The 24,716-nt window shown below is 41.9% G+C and overlaps 1 protein-coding gene across 2 annotated transcripts in view; it reads right to left on the bottom strand.

Annotated features, from left to right (window-relative positions):
* Positions 1 to 18,258, bottom strand: part of MCMBP (minichromosome maintenance complex binding protein) — a 43,979-nt gene extending 25,721 nt beyond the window's left edge. For both annotated transcript variants that reach the window (XM_012505775.2, XM_003255033.4), the window contains exons 1-5: positions 17,822 to 18,258; positions 5,119 to 5,204; positions 4,367 to 4,507; positions 4,210 to 4,251; positions 2,659 to 2,760 (exon numbers count right to left, since the gene is read on the bottom strand). In XM_012505775.2, the coding sequence (XP_012361229.1) occupies positions 2,659 to 2,760; positions 4,210 to 4,251; positions 4,367 to 4,507; positions 5,119 to 5,204; positions 17,822 to 17,879 (429 nt within the window). In that variant the 5' untranslated portion in view covers positions 17,880 to 18,258. The remainder of the gene's footprint in view (positions 1 to 2,658; positions 2,761 to 4,209; positions 4,252 to 4,366; positions 4,508 to 5,118; positions 5,205 to 17,821) is intronic.
* Positions 18,259 to 24,716: the final 6,458 nt, after the last annotated feature.

Raw genomic sequence — 24,716 nt, 5'->3', positions numbered from 1 at the left:
CGGGCACAGTGGCTCATGCCTGTAATCCCAGCACTTCGGGAGGCTAAGGTGGGTGGATAACCTGAGGTCAGGAGATTAAGACCATCCTGGCCAACATGGTGAAACCCTGTCTCGACTAAAAACAAAAAAATTGGCATGGTGGCACACACCTGTAGTCCCAGCTACTCCAGAGGCTGAGGCAGGAGAATCACTTGAACCTGGGAAGCGGAGGTTGCAGTGAGCCGAAATTGCACCACTGCACTCCAGCCTGGTGACAGAGCAGGAGTCTGCCTCGAAAAAAAAAAAAAAGCATAATCATAATAATATCGCTAAAGGAAATGATGCCAAATATAAAAGATGAATTCTTGCTTCTTAATTTATATAAAAGACAAATGACTGTTAAAAACAAAAATAGTATGTTGTGAGCTGTATAATCTAAGGACGAGTGAAATCTATGACAAAAATAGCACAAAGAATGAGAATACACAGAAGCAGACTGTTGCAAGGGCAAAAGATCAAAGAAGAAATCACAAGGGAAATTGGAAAATATTTTGAATGACAGTAAAAACCTAACAAATGAAAACTTGTGGGATGCAACTAAAGCAGTGATTGAGGAGAAATTTATAGCTTTAGTTGCTAACATTAGAAAATAAGAAAAATTCGAAATCAAGAATCTGAGCATCTACTTTAAAAAGCTAGAAAAAGGGCCAGGCGCGGTGGCTCACGCCTGTAATCCCAGCATTTTGGGAGGTTGAGGCAGGAGGATCACGAGGTCAGGAGTTCAAGACCAGCCTGGCCAACATGGTAAAACCCTGTCTCTATCAAAAATACAAAACAATTAGCCGGGCATGGTGGCAGGCACCTGCAATCCCAGCTACTTGGGAGGCTGAGGCAGAGAACTGCTTGAACCTGGCAGGCGGAGGTTGCAGTGAGCCGAGATTGTGCCACTGCACTCCAGCCTGGGCGACAGAGCCAGCAAGCCCCCGTCTAAAAAAAAAAAAGGCTAGAAAAAGACCAGTTAAAACCAAACCAAAAAGAATGAAATAAAGCAGAAATGGATGAAGCAGAAAACAGAAAATTGAAGTGAAAAATAGACTAACATTATTGGGAATAAAAGAGATCAATGCTAGATATCCCACAGACATTAAAAAGAAAATACTCTGACAAGTTTTATGTCAATAAATTCAACAACTGGGTTTAAATGACTTCAAAACAGTCCTTGAAAGATACAATTTATCACAACTGACTCAAAATATCTGTTAAAAAACTGAATTAGTCACTCCTGTAATCCCAGCACTTCGGGAGGCCGAGGCAGGCAGATCACGAAGTCAAGAGATTGAGACCATCCTGGCCAACATGGTGAAACCCCGTCTTTACTAAAAATACAAAAACTGGCAGGCATGGTGGCGTGTGCCTGTAGTCCCAGCTACTCGGGAGGCTGAGGCAGAAGAATCACTTGGATCCAGGAGATGGAGGTTGCAGTGTGCCAAGATCACGCCACTGCACTCCAGACTGGCAGCAGAGCGAGCCTCCGACTCAAAAAAACAAAAACAAACAAAAAAAACTGAGTTGGTAGTTTAAAATGTTCTCACAAAGAAAATGCCCAGCTTAAAACCGTAAACAACCTAAATGCTCATCAATTGGAGACTTTATAAACAAATAATACTTAGCAAAAGAAAAAAAAAGAAAGAAAGAACTACTGATACGCACAACATGGATGACTCTCAAATGGATGATGTTAAACACAAGATGTCAGACACAAAGACTATATATTATATGAGTCCATTTAGATGTCATTCAAGAATAGGCAAGACCAAGCCATAGTCAAGAATTCAGGATTGTGCTTGCAGGGGAGGAGGTAGTGACTAGAAAAAGGCAGAAAGGAATTTTTAGGCACCAGTTCTTTACTTTGGGGTATAAATTATATGGGTGTATGCATTTATCCAAATCACTGTGCATTACCTTAAAATCTGTGCATTTCAATGTAGGTGGGCCATGCCTTAAAAAACTACTATTGTAAATAAAAAGGAAATGTTTTTACAATCCCCTCTCCAAAGAGCCAATACGTTGTTTTCCCTTAATTAGAATGAATTCTAATTTGAAACTTTTTTTTTACTTTAATTGTCACATTTTTTCAGTACCTTTAAATGTGCCTTAGGTGGAGCATGGTAGCTCATGTCTATAATCCCTGCACTTTGGTAGGCTGAGGTGAGAGGATCACTTGACCCCAGGGGTTCAAGACCAGCTTGGGCAACAAAGTGAACCCTGTTCCTACAAGAAATCAAAAAATTCGCCAGGGATGGTGGCACATGCTTGTGGTCCCAGCTACTTGGGAGGCTGAGGCAAGAGGATTGCTTGAGCCCAGGAGGTTGAAGCAGCAATGAGCCATGTTTGTGCCACTGCACTCCAGCCTGGGTGACAGTGAGTCCCTATCTCAAAAAAAAAAAAAAAAAAAAAAAAAAATTACCTCAATCATTTTAACAGTATTTCACTATAGGAATGTACTGTTATTTTAGCATTCCTCAGTGACAAATGCTTAGCCTGTTTTATGGGTTTTCTCAATTAGAACAAATGAAACACATTTTATTAAAATAAAGCCAAGCTTTGCAAAGGAAGAATATTTAAAGGCTAAGTTTTTAGAAACCATCAACACAATAAGAAAGTTCAGATAAAGGATATTTCTTTTACCCACGTAGATTCCCCAGGCACCGGAACACAATAGAAAGTCTGTCTTTCCAAAGTGGTATTTCGTGGAGAGTTTAAATCAAGTTCTTGTTGAGGCTGTGATATACATAAAAAGTGTTTTTAAAAATTTATTTTAAAAAACCCAAAATTTATTTTAAAATTAGCAACCACATTTTCACATTATAACACTACAGCAAATATTTTAGAGTTAATTAACAAGTAACTAATTCCAAACTATCACTTTTTAAAAGAAAATGGATATAAAATCACTTCAAATACTGTCATCAAACACTTCCTCCCTCAAATCCAGAAAAATGGGACCTCTGTAGAGTGACTTATAATCTGGGTCTAGTTCTCTGCTGTGCGGATCTAGAACCTTACTTTTATGAGGTTATCTAGGCCTTTTTATATTCTTGGAGTCTAACTCTTGGCTTATACAAACCTTAGGAAACTGATTTATCAAACCCCAATATTAGTCTGTTAATTCACAATAATTGTTGTTGCTCATTAAATATTCTAGTTCAGTAGGCAGATCTGGACAGAAAAATTGCCCTAATTTGGAAGGTTACTGCAAAGATTATATTAAACAAAAATGTAACTTCTGACAATTATTTAGAGTAAAGAACTCATTTGAAAGATAGATTTGTTTAACCTCACACATGATGAACTTCAGGTCTGTTTTTCTTTTAGTGTTTCCATAAAATAAACACTGTGCCAAGCCTAATGGATCAACTGTATTAATGATTACAGTATCCCTTGTTTAAGGAGCCCTAACACATTAGGCTAATATATTACATTACTGTATACCATAAAAAGCTGTGTATTAATGTTAACTCAGTAATCCCAGCATCTGGAAATGGGCCAACAAAATACATGAGGCTGTCCATGTGTAACACTACCAAAGGCTAACAAAGAGTTGGTACATATGTTGCTCAAGAGTCATAAATAAAAGACTCATTCTAGGAAAAAGGTACCTTGGGCCTAGAAAGAAAAGCAAACAAAAAAATCCTTGCTTGTATGTATTAGGCTCAAACTTGATGTCTCTTGGGTCCTTTCCACTTCTTGGAGTTTTCTAAGTATATTTGAAAGAGAATATGCCTTTCCTAGGGAATAATATATGACTTTTGAATCTCATCTCCGAGCTACCTAGGAATGAATATTTCACTAAATTTCTGTATTATAGGCTGATTCTGACAGTTTTCTATGAAAGAAACAGTGAGATTACCATTGGCTTTGTCTTTGAAGGAATTAAAAAGGATTTAATTTTGCAACCTAGGGTTCTTTGTTTTTCATACATTATATACAGATATTGGAGAGAGGAATTAATTTTGGCATTAACAGTATTTCCCCTTCTGAAAGATCTTTAGAGGATTAAAAAGAAGTCACATCAAACTCCTAAATAAAGCCAAATAAGGAAAGCATTTCACATGATTTCTTGTAACTTATACACAAGATACATAAATTTAAGATTAGCTAAACAAATAAATTCTCTGTTTAGGAAAAAATTCTTACTAAAAATGTTTTATATATATTAAACATACATACCCCACACTCTGCTACATCTCTATATTTTCCAAAATGAAGAACCTATGACCCCAAACATAGAAAAACAGAAGTATATCAATATATCAGAAACAAAACTACCACAAACAGTAAAAGGACAAAATTAATACCACAAATTCATGAAAACAGCAATACTTACATGTGCTTTCGTGTTTTGGTTAACCGTTTCGTAAACTCCCATGTAAAACTCAGGGTCAAACATATCCTGAATCATGCAACGAAATTTCACAAAACTATTAGGTTTCAAATAATGAAGGGGAACTTCATTCAGTGATGGTACCTTAAAGGAAAATAATCAAGTAAGTCAACTGAATATCCTGTCTATACAACATTAAGCATATATACACAAACTTTACATCCAGACTCAAATTGTTACACACACACACACAGACACCCCCATGCCTCATCAGGGAGCCAAATTATCTCAATGGTCAACATAATTGCTGGAACCGAAGTTCTCTTCCATTTCTTTCAAGTTTTAGATAACATTTGACCATAACGTAAAAGAATGCTAAAAAATGCTTTTCATTCAGAACACTTTTCAGTGATCGAAAAGGCATTTACTTTGTTGAGCTCTTGTCTTAAAACTAGCACATGGCAATTCTTTTAAAATGAAGGTAATAAAACAAAGGTAACTGACACTCTTGCAACTAAAGATTTGTCTCAGGAAGTAACACAGTCAGTTACTGCCACCCAGAGGCATAATGTATAAGTATTTATATGCTTAAACTTAATTAGCAAAAGACCAAAATCTTTTAATACAAATGTACTTGAAGCAGAAGTACATTAATTTACATATTTTTAAATTACATGTGGGTTACTTAGTTACTCTACTAAGAGAAACTGTATAGTCTGTCCAACCCTCTCCCTCGAAAATAGCAATAAGCTTACCCACTTAGGAGCATTATTTTCCTTCAGCTTTTCCTTAAAATATTCAATTACTTTCTTCTCCCAGTCAGGATTAACTCCATTTTGGGCTGAAAGAGAAATATACTTTTCAAAGCTGATGTACATGCAATATATAATAAGAGACTATGATCAGGTGAGTACACAATAGTTTAGCCAGCAAAAAAACAAACTAAAATTAGCTACTATGATAGAATGAATTTTTAGATAGGGTGCATTTTATACTTCAGTGTGTCTGAAGTACTACACAAGACACATTTAAGAAGCTGTACTGAGCAGGGGAAGGGGCAGTTACAAATCAGGAGGATGCTGACCTCCTCCTGCAGGCTCTCTGGTACTCACAGTGTAGTTGGGGACACCTACAGAATGTGATACAAGGCCACCTAGATTCAGCAGCATATGAAGCACTGCTTGTAAAGCACTGTGTTCTTTCAATACATTTTTATGTAGTTTCTTAATCTTTACACCTATCCTGAAGTAAAGAGCCTAAATTTTTTTGTTTATAACTTCATTTGGGAATAATTCCAGATTCAAAAAAGTTGGAAAGAACACCTGTATCCTTGCCCCATTTGCTTATCATTTGCTCCATTCTTGTATTTTTTCTGACTCATTTAAGATTAAGTTGCACTATCAGGTATTTTTGCCTCCAAATATTTCAGCGTGTCTCCTAAGGAACAGTACTAACCATAGTACTGTTATCAACCTCAGGAAATTCAAAATTGGCACAATACTTTTTATTTAATCTACCATCTATATTCCAATTTATCATATGACCCAATACTATCCCCTCTATAGCACTTTTTCCCCTTCAGTTACAGGACCCAGCTTAGGAGCACTTTTGCATTTAGCTATCAGATCTCTTTAATCTCTCATATGGAATAGTTCTGCAAACTTTATATTTCATGACATTGCTATTTAAGAAGAATAAGGTCCTTTTTTAAAAATTGAATGCTTCTCAATCTGGATCTGTTGGTTCCCTTATGATCAGATTCCAATCAAGTATAACCAAACTGCTGTTTAAATAATGTTGTCAAACTACTGTATAAGTGATGTTTGTCCTTCCAGGTGACTGAAAAGACATGATGTCCATCTTCCCTTCATTGGTGATGTTAATTTTGATCACCCAAAGTGACAGCCAATTACTCTACTGTGTAGTTACTATTTACTCCTTACAATTAACAAGCCATCTACAGGAGGCACTTATGGGAATTGGCCAAGACCAAAAAGTGAGCTATTGACGGAATACGGATTTATGTGAACTAAAACCACCAAACCACACAGCTGGCCAATCCTGCTACTGTTTATATTCATCACACAAGTGTTATGAAGATTTGGAGTAAAAAATAAAAAGTCTACACTTGTTATGGAGCTGCCTCTGTTGAAAAGGACCATAAAATCCTAACACCATGTTTGAGCAGGACTTCCAAACACGTTTACTTAACTGGACAAGGGCCAGTTCTGAAAAAGAAGTAGGGATAGGGGATTCCTCAGGTGATTCTAATGTGTAGGCCTTAACTCCACTAACAAACTAGTCCTCAAAGTTGCTTCCCTGACCAGCATCATTAGCATCACCTGAGTACTTGTTAGAAATGCAAATTATTCAGCCCAACCCCAAACCACAGAATCAGAAACTCTTAGGGGTGGGGCCTAGCAATTCATGTTTTAAAAAGCCCTCTATGTGACTGACTATAATGCACACTGAAGTTTAAGAATCGCTGCTCTACCAGATACAGTGAATTGGGTAAAAGGTAAGTGGGTATTTTCGCTCGTATTCAAAATGGATGTTTAAAGAAACGACTATTACACAGCCATGACTGCCACACCAACTATTCTGCCTGCAATTGTGTAAAAAACGTGAGAATACCACAGAACAAATAGTAAAGCTACATTAAGCAGTGACTGGGGAGCAGCAAGTTATTTCTAAGTTACTTGAATGTATATAAACGCAATTTTCTTTTTTCAGATAGGGTGTTGTGTTGGTTGCTCTGTCACCCAGGATGGAGTACAGTGGTGTGATCCTGGCTCACTGCAACCTTAATTTCCTGGGCTCAAGTGATCCTCTGGCCTCAGTCTCCTGAGTAGCTGGGACCACAGGCACGGGCCACCACGCCTGGCTAATTTTTAAATGTTTTTTTATAGAGACGGAGGTCTCCCTATGTTGTCCAGGTTGGTCTCAAACTCCTGGGCTTAAGTGATCGATCCTCCCGCCTCTGCACTTGAAATGAAAAAATTCTCTTGGCTGGGTGCGGTGGCTCACACCTGTAATTCCAGCACTTTGGGAGGCTGAGGCAGGTGGATCACCTGAGGTCAGGAGTTCAAGACAAGTCTGGCCAACATGGTAAACCCCTTTTCTACTAAAAATACAAAAATTAGCTAGGCGTGATGGTGCGCGCCTGTAATCCCAGATACTTGGGAGGCTGAGGCAGGAGAATCGCTTGAACCTGGGAGGTGGAGGTTGCAGTGAGCCAAGATTGCCCCATTGCACTCCAGCCTGGGCAACAAGAGTGAAACTTTGTCCCCCCACACACCGCCCCCTCCACCGCGCAAAAAGAAAAAATTATCAAGACACTGGATTCCTCCAGACTCCATGTGTGTCCTTAGGATCCAACTATGTATCCTTACCATATTGCTGCAATAAATCTTAGGAGAAGTACAACTATACAATGAATCATATAAGTCCTAGTAAATCTTCAAGCATATGGGTGGTTATGGGACTCCCCAACACATTTGTATATGAGTACTTCATTTCTTTTTATTCCTATTATTCCTCTGAATAACAACCAATTTGTTTATGTATTTGCTTGCTGAAGGACATTTAGACTGTCTTCAGGTTTGACAACTATAAACTAAACTATAAAACATGTGTCTGCAGGTTTTCATGTGAACATGAGCTTTCATTTCTCTAGAATGAGTATCTAGATATGACACAGTTGAGTACATGGTAAACGTATCATTAAGATTCTGCCTGTCTTCCAGAGTGGCTGCACCATTTTGCTAAGAGATCCAGCTGTTTGCATCCTTGCCAGTACTTAGTACTATCACTATGTATTTTTAAATTTTAGCTGTTCTAATATGCAATATCATGGCTTAAATTTGCATTTCCCTAATGGCTAACAATGCTGAACTCTTCTCAGGGGTATATTTGTCATCCTTGTATCCTTTCTGGTGAAATGTCTATTTAAGCCTACTTAAATCTTTTGCCCCTTTTAATACTGAGTTTTTAAATTACCACTGTGTTTTCTTATATATTCTGGATTCAAGTTCTTTTTCTGATACTGGATTTTCAAATATATTCTCCCAGTGTATAGCTTGTCTTTCCATGCTCCTAATAGAATTTTTTTTTACAGAACAAAGGTTTTTAATTTTGATGAAGCCCAATTTATCAAATTTTTGTTTTACGCACTGTGCCTTTGGTGTCATGTCTTAAGAACTCATTGCCAAATCCCAGGTCACAAAGATCTGTTTTCTTCTAAAAGTTTTATAGTTTCAGGTTTTATACTTAGATCTATGATCCATTTTGAGTTAATTTTATATGAAATATGAGGTATAGGTTGAGGATTTTATTTTTCCTTGTAAATGTTGAATTGTTCATGTCTTTGTTGAAAAGAATATCCTTTTTCCATTTGAATTAGCTTTTGTATCTTTATTAAAAAGCAGTGAAGCCAGGCATGGTGGCTCACGCCTGTAATCCCAGCACTTTGGGAGGCCGAGGCGGGCAGATTACCTGAGGTCAGGAGTTCAAGACCAGCCTGGCCAACATGGCAAACCCCCATCTCTACTAAAAATATAAAAATTAGCCGGGCGTGGTGGCACACACCTGTAATCCCAGCTACTTGGGAGGGTGAGACAGGAGATTCGCTTGAACCCAGGAGGCGGAGCTTTCAGTGAGCTGAGATCGCACCACTGCACTCCAGCCTGGGAGACAAGAGTTGAGGCTCAGACTCAAAAAAAAAAAAAAAAAAAAAAAAAAAAAAAAAAGCAACGAAGACACAGGAATAAACCTTGAAAACATTATGCTAAGTGAGATAAGCCAGACGTAAAAGGTGAAATATTATTCTACTTGGGTGAGATTGGATAGTTTGTGGCTGTGATTAGCAGAATAATGACCCCCTCCCACCAAACCAATATATTCATGTCCTAATCCCCAGAACTTGTAAATATGGGAATTAAGGTAGCAGATGGAATTAATGTTAATAATCAGTTGAACTTAAAAAAACAAAATTATCTGGGTGGGTTCAATGTAATCAAAAGGGTCCTTAAATGTGGAAGGACGTGGCAAAAGAGGAAGTTAGAGTAAGATGTGAGAACAACTCAACTTGTTGTCTTTGAAAATGGAAGGGGGCCACAAGCCAAGAAATGTGGGCAGACTCTAGATGCAGGAAAAGACAAGGAACAGATTCTCTCTTAAAGCCTCCACAATGGAATGCAAGTCCTGTCAACAATTTGATTTTATCCCAGTAAGACCCATGTCAGACTTCTGTCTCCAGGACTGTAAATAAAAACCTTTTGTTTTAAAGTCACTACATTTGTAATTTGTTACAGGAGAAAAAGAAAGCTAATACAGTGGTTTTTGAGGAACTGGTCCATTTCATCTAAGTTGATGAATTTCTATCTGTAGAGCTGTTTGTCTTATCCTTTTCATGCCTGTACAGTCCACGGTGGTATCTCCTCTTTCTTTTCTAATATTGATAATTTATCTTCCTTTTTTTCTTTTCTAATATTGGTAATTTGTTTTCCTTTTTTTTTTTTCCTTTGCCAGTATGGCCAGAGGTTTATAATTTTATTGATTTTTTTTTTAAAGAGGTTTGAGTTTCACTGATTTTTTTCTTCTTTTTTCTGTTTTCTATTTAATGGATTTTTGTTCTCTATTATTTCTTTCTTCTGTTTAATTTGGGCTTATTTTGCTCTTCATTTCTAGTTTCATAGGTGGAAGCTTAAATTATTCACTTGAGACCTTCTCTTCTAATTAAGGCAGTTAATGCATCTAAGCACATCTTTGGCTGTATCCCACAAAGTTCGGTATGTTGAGTTTTCATTTTGATTTAGTTCACAATATTTAAAGCTTTCCTTTGAGAGTTTTTAATCCATGGATTGTTTAGAAGTGTTCTTCTTATATATAAAGTTTACTATTTGGTTTATGACCCAGAATGTGGTTTATCTTGGTGAATTTACATGTGCACTTGAAAAGAATGTGTATTCCACTGTCATTAGGTAGACAAATGTCAATTAGATCTACTTGGTTGACAGTGTTGTGTGTGTAGTTTTGTGTTGTTCAGTATTCTTTTTGATTTTCTACCCACTATTCTGTCAAGTACTGAGAGAGGAATAGTAAAATATCTAACTACAATTGCATATTTGCCTATTCTTGTATTTCTGCTGGTTTTTGCATCATACATTTTGAAGCTCTGTTGCTTGGTGCATATATAGTTAGGTCTTCTTGGTGAACTGACTGTTTTAACATTATAATGTGCCTCTTGTTCTCTTCTCACACAACCTTTCTTAAAAACATTTTAGGCCGGGCGTGAGCCACCACATAATCCCAGCATTTAGGGAGGCCAAGGCAGGCAGATTACCTGATATCAGTAGTTTGAGACCAGCCTGGCCAACATGGTAAAACCTCATCTCTACTAAAAATACAAAAGTTAGCTGGGCTTGGTGGCGGTACCTGTAATCCCAGCTACTTGGGAGGCTGAGGCAGGAGAATTGCTTGAACCTGGGAAGTAAAATGGTGCAGCCACTGTGGAAAAGTTTGGCAATTCTTCAAAAAGTTAAATATAAAATTATCATATGACCATGCAATTCCATCCCTAGGTATATCTGGGAAAGAACCAAAAAGCTTACATTCACACAAAAACTTGTACATGAATGTTTATAGCAGCACTATAACAGCCAGGAAACAACCCAAGTGTCCATCAGCAAATATATGGATAAACAAAATGCAGTAAAGACATACAATGGAATGTTATTTTCAGTCATAAAAAGGAATGCAGACTGGGTACAGTGGCTCACATCTGTAATCCCAGCACTTTGGGAGGCCGAGGCAGGAGGGTCACTTGAGGCCAGGAGTTTGAGTGCAGCCTGGGCAACATAATGAGACCCCAAATCTACAAAAAATGATTTAAAAATTAGCTGGGTGTGGTAATACAGGCAATACATGCCTGTAGTCCCAGCTACTCAGGAAGCTGAGGCTGCAGGATCACTTGAGACTGGAAGTTCAAGGCTGCCGTAAGCCATGATCTTGCCACAGAGCATTCCAGCCTGGACGACAGAGCTAGGCTCTGTCTCTTAAAAAAAAAAAAAAAAAAAGGGAATGCAGTACTGATTCATACTATGACATGGATGAACCATGAAAATATCATGGTAAATGCAAAGAAGCCAGACCCCAAAGGCCACATGTTGTATAATTCCATCTACACAAAACATCCAGAATAGGTAAATACATGGGCAGAAGTATAGTTGTTGCCAGAGATGGAAGACAGAAGAAATGGGAGAGACTACTAAAGGTATGGGGTTTCTTTTTGGAGTGATGAAAATGATAGGGGTGGCCGGGCGTGGTGGCTCATGCCTGTAATCCCAACACTTTGGGAGGCTAAGGCGTGTGGATCACCTGAGATCAGGAGTTCAAGAGCAGCCTGACCAACATGGTAAAACTCCGTCTCTACTAAAAATACAAAAATTAGCCAGGAATGGTGGTGCATGCCTGTAATCCCAGCTACTTGGGAGGCTGAGGCGAGAGAATCGCTTGAACCTGGTAAGCAGAGGTTGCAGTGAGCCAAGATTGCACCACTGCATTCCAGCCTGGGCAACAGAGTGAGACTCCATCTCAAAAAAAAAAAAAAAGAGAAAAAGATAGTGGTGGTGATGGTTGCACAACATCATTATGAATACAGTAAAAAAAATTCAATTGTACATTTTAAAATGTTAAATTTTGTTATGTGAATTTTATTTCAAAGAAAAAAAAATTTTTTGGACCAGCCTGAGCAACATGGTGAAACACCATCTCTACGAAAATACAAAAAGTTAGCTGGGTGTGGTGGCAGGCGCCTGTAGTCCCAGCTACTCAGGAGGCTGAGGCAGTAGAACTGCTTGAACCTGGGAGGTAGAGATTGCAGTGAGCCGAGATGGTGCCACTGCACTCTAGCCTGGGCGACAGAGCGAGACTCTGTCTCAAAAAAAAAACCTCTAAAAGCGAAAACAGTTAAAAGTGGTTACTTCAGGCAGGGCGGTGGCTCATGCCTGTAATCCCAGCACTTTGGGAGGCCGAGGGTGGTGGATCACGAGGGCAGAGGAGGTCGAGACCATCCTGGCCAACATGGTGAAGCCCCGTCTCTACAAAAATTAGCCAGGTGTGGTGGTGGGTGCCTGTAGTCCCAGCTACTCAGGAGGCTGAGGCAGGAGAATCGCTTGAACCTGGGAGGGGGAGGTTGCAGTGAGCTGAAATCGCGCCACTGCAATCCAGCCTGGGCGACACAGCAAGACTCGATCTCAAAAAAAAAAAAAAAAAAAAAAAAAAAGTGGTTACTTCAATGGAGGGAGCACATATTTTCACTCAGTTCATACCATCATGTTGATTTTTTTAAAACCATGTGTAAGTTATTATAACTTCAAAACTCCTACGTATGCCATCTGCCATGGCTGCTGGAGCTATTCTTCTTCTCTGAGAACGCCCCCAATGTTGAGGTGTGGATAATAGTCACGATTGTCCTACCTAACTCTGTGCCATGGCCACAGATGACTGATCCCTGAGTGAATGGATTCCTGACTCCATGTTGTGCCAATCAGATTTTCTATGCCTGAAAATAAAGATGCTAGCTAGTGTGGGTTGGAACTGAGAACAAGTAAATTTGGGAGACGTGGAGTAGAGAAAGAGAAAGTGTGCAGAGATGAATGTAGCCCAAGAGAAGAAATACTGAGTTGCCTGGATTCCTGCTAGCTTTCCAGTTCCTGATTCCACTCAGTCTCTTCGAATACCCAACCACTTCCCCTGCTCTTGGGTTTTATAGCCTTAATATAAATTAACTTTTTTCAGTGGCTTACCAAGGACAGAGTGGTAGGAGAGGTCCAAGCTGGGTACAGACAATAAGGGCATAGATTGTTTGTTTAGATTCATGGTGATAATAAAAAGCAGACCAACTAACTTTTAGTTCATTTTATTATTGCTTTAAATTCTCTAAAATGCTAGTGATAAAATAGTCTGCTCTGCCCCTCTTCACCCAACCCTGATCTTTTTTGCATGAGCTAGTCTAGTTCTGTTAGATACAACCAAAGAACCTTAAATATAACCAGAATAATGATCTTGGTCTAACCAATAATTGAAGGGAAAACAGCTAAAGAGGCTGGGCGCAGCAGCTCACGCCTGAAATCTCAGCACTCTGGGAGGCCAAGTGGGGGCAGATCACTTGAGGCCAGGAGCTCAAGACCAGCCTAGCCAACATGGCAAAACCCTGTCTCTATTAAAAATACAAAAATTAGCCGGGCATGGTGGTGCACGCTTGTAATCCTAGCTACTCGAGAGGCTGAGGCATGAGAATGGCTTGAACCCAGAAGGCGGAGGTCGCAGTGAGCCGAGATCACGCCACTGCACTCCAGCCTGGGCAACAGAGCAAGACTCTGACTCCAAAAAAAAAGAAAAGAAAAATTTTGAGATTTGTGATCTCACTAGCCATTTCAATTAACAACATTTCTGATTAATCAGTCTTTCCACTGCTTTTGATCAACAAGTGTCCACTGAGCACTTTCAACGTACAAGGCAAATTCTAAGAAATGAGGATACAGCGGTGAATAATGCAGATACAGAGGCCCTGAATTCGCGGGGTCAAAATCCAGCAAAGGAACTTCTGAAACAAGGAATTTAAACAATGCGCTTTATACACTATTTTTCAAAGACATATATAATAGGATCCTGAAGTAACATGGAGCAGGGGTACCCTACTTTGGTACCTAACTTAGGTTCCCAAAGGAAAAGTAAGACTTAGCCAGAAAAGTAGACATGGGATGGGAGAGGGAATCAGGCACAAGAAATAGCAGATGCAAAAGGCCTAGACACAGGTTCAAAATCAAAGAACTGAAAAAAGGTTCAGTGCAGCTGGGATGGAGTATAAGGTGGGGGCATGCAGTGATAAAGTCTCAGAGCAACGCAAGGGTGGAGCCAACAAGGGCCTCATAAACCACCTTAAAAGGCCTGGATCAGATAGTAAGGGTAACAAGAAGTCACTGAAGGACTTGGTTCCAGTATGGCAGGTGAAGAGAAGCAAGACTGGAGGCAAGAAACCAGTTAGAGGGCTGTTCCAGCGTCCAGGAAAGAGACTACGATGGCCTTAATTATGACAGCAGCACTGGAGATGAGGGTCTGGGCCGGGCGCGGTGGCTCACGCCTGTAATCCCAGCACTTTGGGAGGCCAAGGCAGGCAGATCACCTGTTCGAGACCAGCCTTGCTAACATGGTGAAATCCTGTCTCTACTAAAAATACAAAAATTAGCGGCTGGGCGCGGGGCTCACGCCTATAATCCCAGCACTTTGGGAGGCCAAGGTGGGAGGATCACTAGGTCAGGAGTTCAAGACCAGCCTGGCCAACGTGGTGAAACCCTGTCTTTACTAAAAATACAAACATTAGCTGGGCGTGGTGGCATGCACCTGTAATCCCAGCTACTCGGGGGGGCTGAGGCAGAAGAATCGCTTGAACCCAGGAGGCAGAGGCTGCAGTAAGCCAAGATTGTAACACTGCGCCCTAGCCTGGGTGACAGAGCAAGACTCAGTCTCAAAAAAAAAAAAAAAAAAGATCAGCTGGGCATGGTGGCAGGCACTTGTAATCCCAGCTACTCCGGAGGCTGAGGCAGAATTGCTTGAACCTGGGAGGCGGCAGTGAGCCGAGATCACACTGTTGCACCCCAGCCTGGGTGACAAGAACGAAACTCCATCTCAAAAAAACAAAAAACAAACAAAAAAAACCCTAGAACGGATAAGATACAGTGACCAAATTCAGATCCTGAAAGAGAGTCAGTGAGTAGCTGGTTATCCAAAAAAACTAGCATCACATACTAAAAAGTGGTGTCCTCTAGATCAGTGCTGTACATAGAACTTCCTGATGTTAGGAATATGCTAGATCTGTGCTAATACAATAGCCCCTATCCATATGTAGCTACTGAGCACTTGAAATGTGGTAACACCGAGGAGCTGAATTTTTAATTTTGTGTAATTTTAATTAATTTACATTTAAATAGCCACACATGGCTACTGCCCTGGACAGCACACTCTAGATTATTGTGACACCTAACTTAAAATATATGACAGGGTTAATAAGTTTATACAACACTATATGACAAGGACAGTAAGAAAGGGAAAAATTCAGGCTGCCGGACGCAGTGGCTCACGCCTGTAATCCCAGCACTTTGAGAGGCCGAGGCAGGCGGATCACGAGGTCAAGAGATCGAGACCATCCTGGCCAACATTTGTGAAACCCCATTTCTACTAAAAATACAAAAATTAGCCGGATGTGGTGGCGCGCACCTATAGTCCCAGCTACTCTGAAGGCTGAGGCAGAAGAATCGCTTCAACCCAGGAGGCGGAGGTTGCAGTGAGCCGAGATCGCGCTACTGCACTCCAGCCTGGGCGACAGTGCGAGGCTGTCTCAAAAAAAAAAAAAAACCAACAAAAAAAATGCATATTTCAAAATAAAATACACAACAAAACTTAATTTTTCAGTTTAAAAAACTGTCTAAACATATGCAGAGAAAATAAACTACACAACCACGAACCGGTGGTTATCTTGAAGATGAAGGATCTTCAAAGATCTTTCCTTTTCTGCTATATGTTACTGAATTTCTTGTTGTACAATGCATATGCATTACCTATCTGGGGGGAAAACAATTTCCTACTAAACCAAAAAGTGCCTATAAGTTATCAAACATACTTGTAATGCTGTTATGATAAAGATATGCAATACAATCACAGTGATAGGAAAGCATAGCAACAGCTTCTACAAACACATTATGACTTTTCTATAAGACACAATGTACATGGGAACAAGACATTCTGGAGAGAAACATATCAACAAACTTCTCAGGTTCCCACAACAATCCACATAATTTATAAAATACTCTAAAGCTATTATTTTATATCTAAGTTACATCCTTCCTGTACTATGATGAGATGTGTCCCTTAGGATCATACATTTAGAAGACAACATTTGACACAAATACATTCAAATCTCTATCAAATATGAAATCATCTCATTTATCCAGCAAAATCATAGTATGGGGTATTTCTAATAAATAAACTTTCTAATATTAGTAACTGAAATTTAACCCTTTAAGCACCAAACCTTTTTACTTTGGAGGGATTTTTCCTAAAAAGTATCTGCACCCTCTCTTAAACCAATGCTACAATTGAATCTTCACTGACATTTTGGGGCCATTATGTTGAGCATCGATTATCAGTTCTAGAATTCTTATGAACATAAATTACTAGGATTTAGTGCAGAAATACATGCCCCTTCCTCAAAGCACCCTTGACTGCTATATAGTGAATTTTTTTTTTTTTAAGTATGAAGGTAGTTTTAAATTTCTTCATCAGGCCGTCAGTGTTCACTGGCTAAGTTCAGACGTCTATCCAGGCTTTCTTTTAATGTAATGCCTTTAGTTACAGCCTGGGAAGCCATGTAACTAATTAGAATTACAGGTAAATTAACAAGAACTATCCTGAGTAAGCACTAGAGGCCCTCCTATAAGAAATACCATACATTGTTTGCCGTCGATTTTGGCTGCTGAGGATGATTTAGCTTCCTACTGCCTTTTCTCCCTAGTACCCCAAGATGTTTTTTTCAATGAGCTAAGGCTGCTCTACAACTCTAAGTTAACTCCAGACAAGTCAGGTGTTGCCATCTACAGTGATTTCTAGCTGGATCTGACTCCACCACTCATTACGTGCAAAAAGACGCTGGGGAATGCAACGGTTGTCAAAATGCCCAGTTAACGACAACAAATATAAATTTTTCTTCGTATACCCTTCGCAGTAAAGTAGCAACAGCAATCGCAACCAAAATTTACTAAGCTCGCCTGCAGCATTCTCAGCCCTGTGTACAAATTCAAGTAGCTCAATATTTCTTGCTGGCTCTGGCACAGAAGCAGATCCAGACTAGATGGGTTCTAAAGTCATCCCAACAGGAAAACTAAGCTATGAACATTAAATCTTATCTCTGAGAGAATGAGGGTAGCACAGGAGTTAGAACCAACTTCTGTGCAAGCGAGCACTCCCCGACGCACCGGAAGTTTTGAAATATCCTGTGGGCTTCCCACAGGCAAAGTGGTTTTCCCTCCCCGCGGCTCTGCGGGCCCTCCCCAGGGTTCGAGGACCTCCCCGAGTTTGCTGCGCCCGGGGCCGGGGCCCTGGCCCTACCACAGGCTGGGAGCGAGGCCGTCAATCACGGCCCGCGCCCCACGACTTCACCTTGGCGGCTCCCGAGCTGCGACTCGGGCAGGTGGGAGGTACCTGCGGCCCGGCTCCTGCCCCTGCCTGCTGCGACCGGGGGAGAGGCTGTCCCAGCTGGGGCCGGTGCAGGCCCCAGGGCCCGGTCTCGGGCCGCGCGAGCCCTCGAGATGGTACCGCGTGGGGGCCGCGCGGCGGGGCCCTGCCCCGGGGCCCGGCAAACTCGGCTGCCCGCCCGGCCCGCCCCCCGGCGCCGCCACTCACCGAAGAATCCTTGCACAATTCCCAGCGGGTGGCTGAGCCAATCCTCCCCACACGGCATCTCGCCAGGGGCCAGGGCCGGCGTGGACCGAGCGGAGGCGATCCTCGGGCCGAGCGCGGCCGGGCGGCCGGCGCCCAGCTCCTCTTCAGCGGCTCGGCCGCTCCTCGCCCGCGTTCGCTCGCGCCCTCCCACGCACAGCGAGCGGCGGGGCGCGGGCCTCCCGCGCCTCAGGGAGCGGCGGCTGCGGTGGGGCCGCCGAGGAGCTGCTGGCGACGGCCAGGCGGGCGCGTACGGGTCCCTAGCCTTCACTTCGCACAATGGCGGGAAATAGCCGCCGCCGACCGCGCTGCCTGCGACCTGGGTGGAGCTCGCGCGGGGAGGGGCGGCGGGAGCGCGCGGCGCGGCGCGGCCCTGCGCGGCGAGGAGGCGGGGCGGCGGCGGCGCCACCATCTTGGAGACGGGCAAAAGGAAGGGCACGCAGCGCCTCTGGAGGCTGCGCAGCGCGGGGCCCGGCGACGCGTTCCGAGGGCGGTGCGTTGTCGTTTGTCACCCTGTGCCGGCGTGTAGCGGGAGCTCCCACAGTGGGCTTATAAGAGGGCAAAGCGAGTCTTAGCACAACAGCTGAAAAGCATAAGCTCAGAAACCTCAGAGTCATCTCTGGGCAAAATTAATGGGCGAAACCGCCTTGGGAATGCACCCACCTCCTCTTCGTGCCTGTTTTTTTGTTTTTGCTGATGGCAGCTCTTTTATTTGGGCCCCCGGCCTGAAACCCTGAGTGGTGACTTTTCCCTCAGCTGCACAAGGTCTCCCTGAGGAAGGTGCACATTTAGAGAAGGGGAACCTCGGAGGACCCCACGCTCCTTCTGCAGTCGCGTCAGGCCCTGTGGCTCAGGGACGGTTCCTTACCGAGGGGCGGGCTCTTTAAACGCGCCGGCCCGGCCTGCGCCCTGGCTGCGAACACCGGGTCGGCCTCTGTCTGGAAGCTGGCAGCCGCCGTCAGGGAGCGGGGCGAGGCGCCTGCACTGCGCGCCGCTAGGAGACCCTGGAGAAGGAAGCTACGAAGACCGACTACAGCAGCCTTTTGCTGAGGCAATTTGGAAAATACCCAAGTTCAAGAGTGAAACTGTGGGAGTCGCTCTGAACCTCTTCTGGTTCAGGAGGATGTCCGATAAAAAAGAAAGAATGAAACTGTGTGTTTCCCCTGGGCCTGGAATGTACCTAAGAAAACCCCAGGCCCATCAGATATATCTACTCAATGAAGAAAGGGCATGGTGACGGAAGGGGAATGACCTGAATGGAATCTACAAAGTGAGGAGCTGAAGGAAAAGAACGGAACCCGTGTCTCAAGCCCTCCTTGGGGCTGTAGGGAGGGGGAAAATCCTTCTACCTTTCTAGGTTCTCCACTGGGGCCCTTATCACAAAGCACGGATTGACAAAAGAAAAATTTAGTAACATGTACATCTTATATGGGCAAAACTCAAGGAAGAGTAACTCGAAGAGGTGGCTTAGAATGGGGGATTACGTAGCATTTACAAGAATAACTTTGTGGAGAAATGACGGAAGCAGTTTGAGGTTTCCAAAAACAGCAGAGTGGGAAGGTAGAGATAGGAGAAACTAATGGTAGTTACAGGTAGTGAGTAAAGTGTATTATGTAGGTTCTTCTAGCGCCATCGCTGGCTGATACGGTCTAAAGTTGTCTCTGGTGATTAATTTTTGTTCCTGGTAGAAAGAGGAGGTGGGACACCTTTGAAAATTTATGTCCTGCTTTTAGGTACATAGTGGAAGGGTAGGGAGCTTGTTTTGTACAGATGCTCCTCTACTTAATCTACTTAGGATGGAGTTACATCCCAATAAACCCGTTGTAAATTGAAAATATCATTAGTTGAGGCCCGGCGCGGTGGCTCACCCCTGTAATCCCAACATCTTGGGAGGCCAAGGTGGGCGGATCACGAGGTCAAGAAATGAAGACCATCCTGGCCAACATGGTGAAACGCCATCTCTACTAAAAATACAAAAATTAGGTGGGCCTGGTGGCACACGCCCGTAGTCCCAGCTACTCTGGAGGCTGAGGCAGGAGAATCACTTGAACCGGGGAGGAGGAGGTTGCAGTGAGGCGAGATCATGCCACTGCACTCCGGCCTGGTGACAGAGCGAGACTCCGTCTCAAAAAAAGAAAATATTGTTAGTTGAAAATGTGTTTAATACACGGAACCTATCAAACATCAGTAGGCTACCGCAAACATGCTCAGAACACTTACATTAGCCTACAGTTGGGCCAAAAGCGTCTAACACAAAGCCCGTTTTATAATAAAATGTTGAATATCTCATGCAATTTATTGAATACTGTACTGAAATTTAAAAACAGAATGTGTGGGTAATTGAAGTATGGTTTCTACTGAATGGGTGTTGCTTTCATACCATCGTAAAAAAATCTTGTCAAACCATCGTTAAGTTGGGGACTGTCTGGATCTACTTTTCAGTTACCAAAATAATAATACTAAAATTAATAATATGAAAATAATCCTTATGCCAAAGTGGCACATTTTGGGGTGACATTCTGGTTTACTTCAGGGCAAAAACGAATAGTTTGTATTTCTTAGCATAAGGTAATTAATTGACACACTAAATTGTACATCTGGTTCTTGTGAGTTTGGGTAAGTTGAGAAGACTTGAGTTTCAAATCCAGGTCATTACCACCATTCCATTCATTCATTTAGGAGACAGGGTTGCCAAGACCCTGGCATCAAATGGGGAGATCCCATATTTTCACTTCATGGCCAGTAACAGGCAAATTAAATATATGATATGGAAATGTCTGCTCTTAAATCATTGTAAATTCAAATTTACTTTATCTAAATTGCAGCTTGATACCAATTCAGCAGTGGCTAGTGTAAGGGAGGAAAAATATCTTTTCCATCTACCCTTCTAGATTCTATGTTGGACCCCCTGTAACAAAAGATAGATTAACAAGATAAAAGCATGCACTTTATTTCATATACGTTTTACAAGAAATGGGAGCCTTCATAAGGAAATTAAGATCCAAAGAAGCAGTTAAAACCAAGTATTTTTATGCTAGGTTTGATAAGAGAGTCATGGAAGAATGTGATAGGACAAAGGCTGTGAGCTAAGTCCAGCAAACTAGGGGAAATTTAGCAAGGCCTGTGTGTTAGATTCCTTCCTGTGTCCCTTCATCTTTAAGATAGGATGCTCCTGTTCTCCAGGAAGAGGGAGGACAGCTCTCATGTCAGGGTCTTATAATCTGCTTCAGGGGAAGGCCAGGGAGCCTTTCCTGCATGTGCTATTTCTCAAATTCCTTCAGCTTAAAATATTTAATATGCCAAGGTGCCATATTTTGGGGTAGCAAGTCGTGAATCCCATCTCTGTGAAAACTTCTTTTGGTTTCTTCCTTGGTAGAGTATTTAGTGACTTATAAAAAAAAATTGCCGGATTTTACTTAAGGAGACACTGTGATCCTTCTGAAATGTAATTATTTTATAATGCAAATAATTTAACCCTCTGATTTTTCTGTGGCAAGACGTTTTGATACTAAGTAGATATGGAGCTGGGGGAGGTGGTGTGCACTTGTAGTCTCAGATATTTGGGAGACTGAGGTGGGAGGATCACTTGAGCCCAGGAGTTCAAGGTTACAGTGAACTATGATCGTGCCACTGCACTCCAGCCTGGGAGACAGAGGAACACTCCATTTCTAAAAATAGTAACAATGACAATAATAATGATAAGTAGTTATGAAAATGTAAAAGGCCAGGGGGAGGGTTCATGAAGGTCTGTTTCTATGGCAAGATTTCTTTTTTCCCACTATCAGTAACCACACTTCTGCCCTGACCGCGAGCCTGTATTTTTATGGAGAGCATTAAGTAACTCTGTCTATAAAAAATTACTGAGAGCAGCCAGGCGCGGTGGCTCACGCCTGTAATCCCAGCACTTTAGGAGGCCAAGGCAGGCGGATCACGAGGTCAGGAGATCAAGACCATCCTTGCTAACATGGTGAAACCCCGTCTCTACTAAAAAAAAATACAAAAAATTAGCTGGGCGTGCTGGCACGTGCCAGTAGTCCCAGCTACTTGGGAGGCTGAGGCGGGAGAATCGCTGGAACCCCAGGGGCGGAGGTTGCATTGAGCTGAGATCGTGCCACTGCACTCCAGCCTGGGTGACAGAGTGAGACTACGTCTCAAAAACAAACAAACAAAAAACCCAAAAAATATTACTGAGAGAGCAGTGGAAATACGGGGTGAAAAAAGAGATTCCATCTCTGCCCTCATGGAACACACAGTCTAGTAGATTTATTACTAAATAATTACTCATAAGAGGTGCTAGGCAAGAATAGGTGAATATTTGTAAGAGGAATAAACAGATGTGTATATGTTCTAGTGAGGGAATGCTAAGGGTTGAATGTGTGCCCCAGAGTTTGGGTGTTGGAAACTTAATCCCCAATGCAACAGTGTTGAGAGGTAGGACCTTTAAGGGGCAGGGCCCTTATGAAGGGATTAATGTCACTATTGCAGGAGTGGGTTGGTTACAAAAGTGAGTTTGGCTCTTTCTTCCGCATGTGTGTGCAGGCACGCGCACACACACGCACAGACAGACACACACACACGTGTGCTCTTGCTTATGCTCTTTTTCACCTTCTCTCACCCTCTTTCCCTTTGCCTTATGATGATGCAGCCAGAAAGCCCTTGTCAGATGCCAGCAGCTTGATATTGAACTTCCCAGCCTCCAGAACTGTGAGAAATAAATTTATTTATTATTATTATATATATTTTTGAGACAGAATTCGGCTCTTGTTGCCCAGGCTGGAGTGCAATGGCGTGATCTTGGCTCACCACAACCTCTGCCTCCCAGGTTCAAGTGATTTTCCTGCCTCACCCTCCGAGTAGCTGGGGTTACAGGCATGTGCCACCATGGCCGGCTAATTTTGTGTTTTCAGTAGAGACGGGGTTTCTCCATGTTGGTTAGGCTGGTCTCAAACTCCTAACCCCAGGTGATCCGCCTGCCTCAGCCTCCCAAAGTGCTGGGATTACAGGCGTGAGCCACCGCGCCCAGCCAATAAATTTTCTTTATAAATTACCCAGTTTGTGGCAATGTTATGGCAGCACAAAACATTCTAAAACAAGAGAATGGGGAAGAGTTGTGGGGTAGGAGAAAAGGATGCTTCAGGGCTTCTCTGAAAATGTGACACTTACTAGAATTTGAAAGATAAATAACAGTAAGTTAGGTGAAAATTGCGGGGGAAAGATTTTGTAAGCTTTAAGACTACAAAAACAAAAACTTGTACAGGAAAACTAAAATAGTTACAATTTAGTATATGACTTGCTATTAAATGTTTACATAGTCATAATAAAGTTAAAATTTGAACATTGATCTAACCAACTTTATAGTTAACTATATTGGAAGGCTGGGGGGATGCGAAGGACTCACATATGTAATGATGACCAAGAAGATAAAAAAGAGCAAAATCCTAACCTTTCATCTGAAAAATTAACAGATAATGCAATGGAGGAAAAAAGGAAAACTCACAAGTAGCAATGGAATCATGTTAATTTAGAAATACAGCAATACTGAAAGAAGCAGCTGAAAGAGGTGAAAGTAGTTGCCTCCTGGTTGGGGTAAATGGGGTAAACATTTGCTAGTTTTCTGTGTACTTATCAAAAATGCAATCCCAACTAGATTTTCCACTAGGTTATAAGATCCTTGAAGCAATGATTTTGGTATTTGTATGCTGTTTTGTTTCCCAGCACGTAGAATAGTACCTGATTTATAATAGATGCTCAATGAATAGTTGCCAAATGAATAATGCCTACTTTCTGTAAACTGCCTAAATATCATCTCTAGATATTTAGACACATCAGATATTTAGACACACTACTTCATTTTCTTGGACCTCTTTTCCAGAGTCTTTTGACCTATTCCAATCTGGACTTGCTGCCTTTTACTTCTGGTCCAAAATCGTCTTCCTAGGATCTTCTACCACCATTACCTTAAAGATTATCTTTTTTTCCTCTTTCTTCTTTTTATTGAGGCCTCAAAAAAAAATCTGTTCTCCTCTTCTTCCATAGTTACAGATAGGTTGCCCAGCGAAGAACTGCATTTCTCAGCTATAGAGATGTAGCTGAGGTTGGTTTCCCAGCAAGGAACCACATTTCCCAGACTTCTTTGCAGCCAGATAAGGCTGTGTGATTAAGTTCTTACCAATGAACTCTGAGTGACTGAGATGTTTGGAACTTCCACGTCTATTTATTTTTTTATAGCAACAGCATCTTATGTTGCCCAGACTGGTCTCGAACTCCCGGTCTCAAGCAATTCTCCTGCCATGGCCTCCCAAAGTGCTGGGATTACAGATGTGAGCCATTGTGCCCAGCCCAACTTCCATTTTTTAGGGAAGATGATTTGGCTTTGTATGTTTTTTCCTCCTTCCTGATGCATAGGAGGGTGATGACTAGAATGACCTGCTTAAAGACACCTTGGATTTTTATGTGAACATTGCAGTCTGAGGTCTCTTTATACAGCTGCCAGCATTTGCTCTTATTAGTTCAGAAATTGGTATCAGAAGTGAGGTGCTATCGTAACAAACAGAAAATAATGTGGCTCTGGGAATAATTTTGTGGTCAGATAGTGGGTGGTGATACATGAAAGCAGAATGCTCCAGAAAAATAAGGGGATGATTTGATTCATGCTGTTGCAAGCGGGAGGGCATTCATTCGTGAACATCTCAAACAGGAGGGTTAATATTTGGGGCTTTATAAAAACAAAGGAATCATTGTGGAAGGGTGGAGGCAGGTCTTATGTTGGAATATGCAAGAGCAGAGTGGTCCTTTGTAATTAACCCTGTCTTAGAACACAAAAAGGTAGGGGGGATTCCTGAACTGTTTCTGTTTTTTG

Source organism: Nomascus leucogenys, chromosome 3, assembly GCF_006542625.1.
Source record: "Nomascus leucogenys isolate Asia chromosome 3, Asia_NLE_v1, whole genome shotgun sequence".
Classification (NCBI taxonomy): domain Eukaryota; kingdom Metazoa; phylum Chordata; class Mammalia; order Primates; family Hylobatidae; genus Nomascus; species Nomascus leucogenys.
This window is presented reverse-complemented; position numbering and strand designations above follow the sequence as displayed.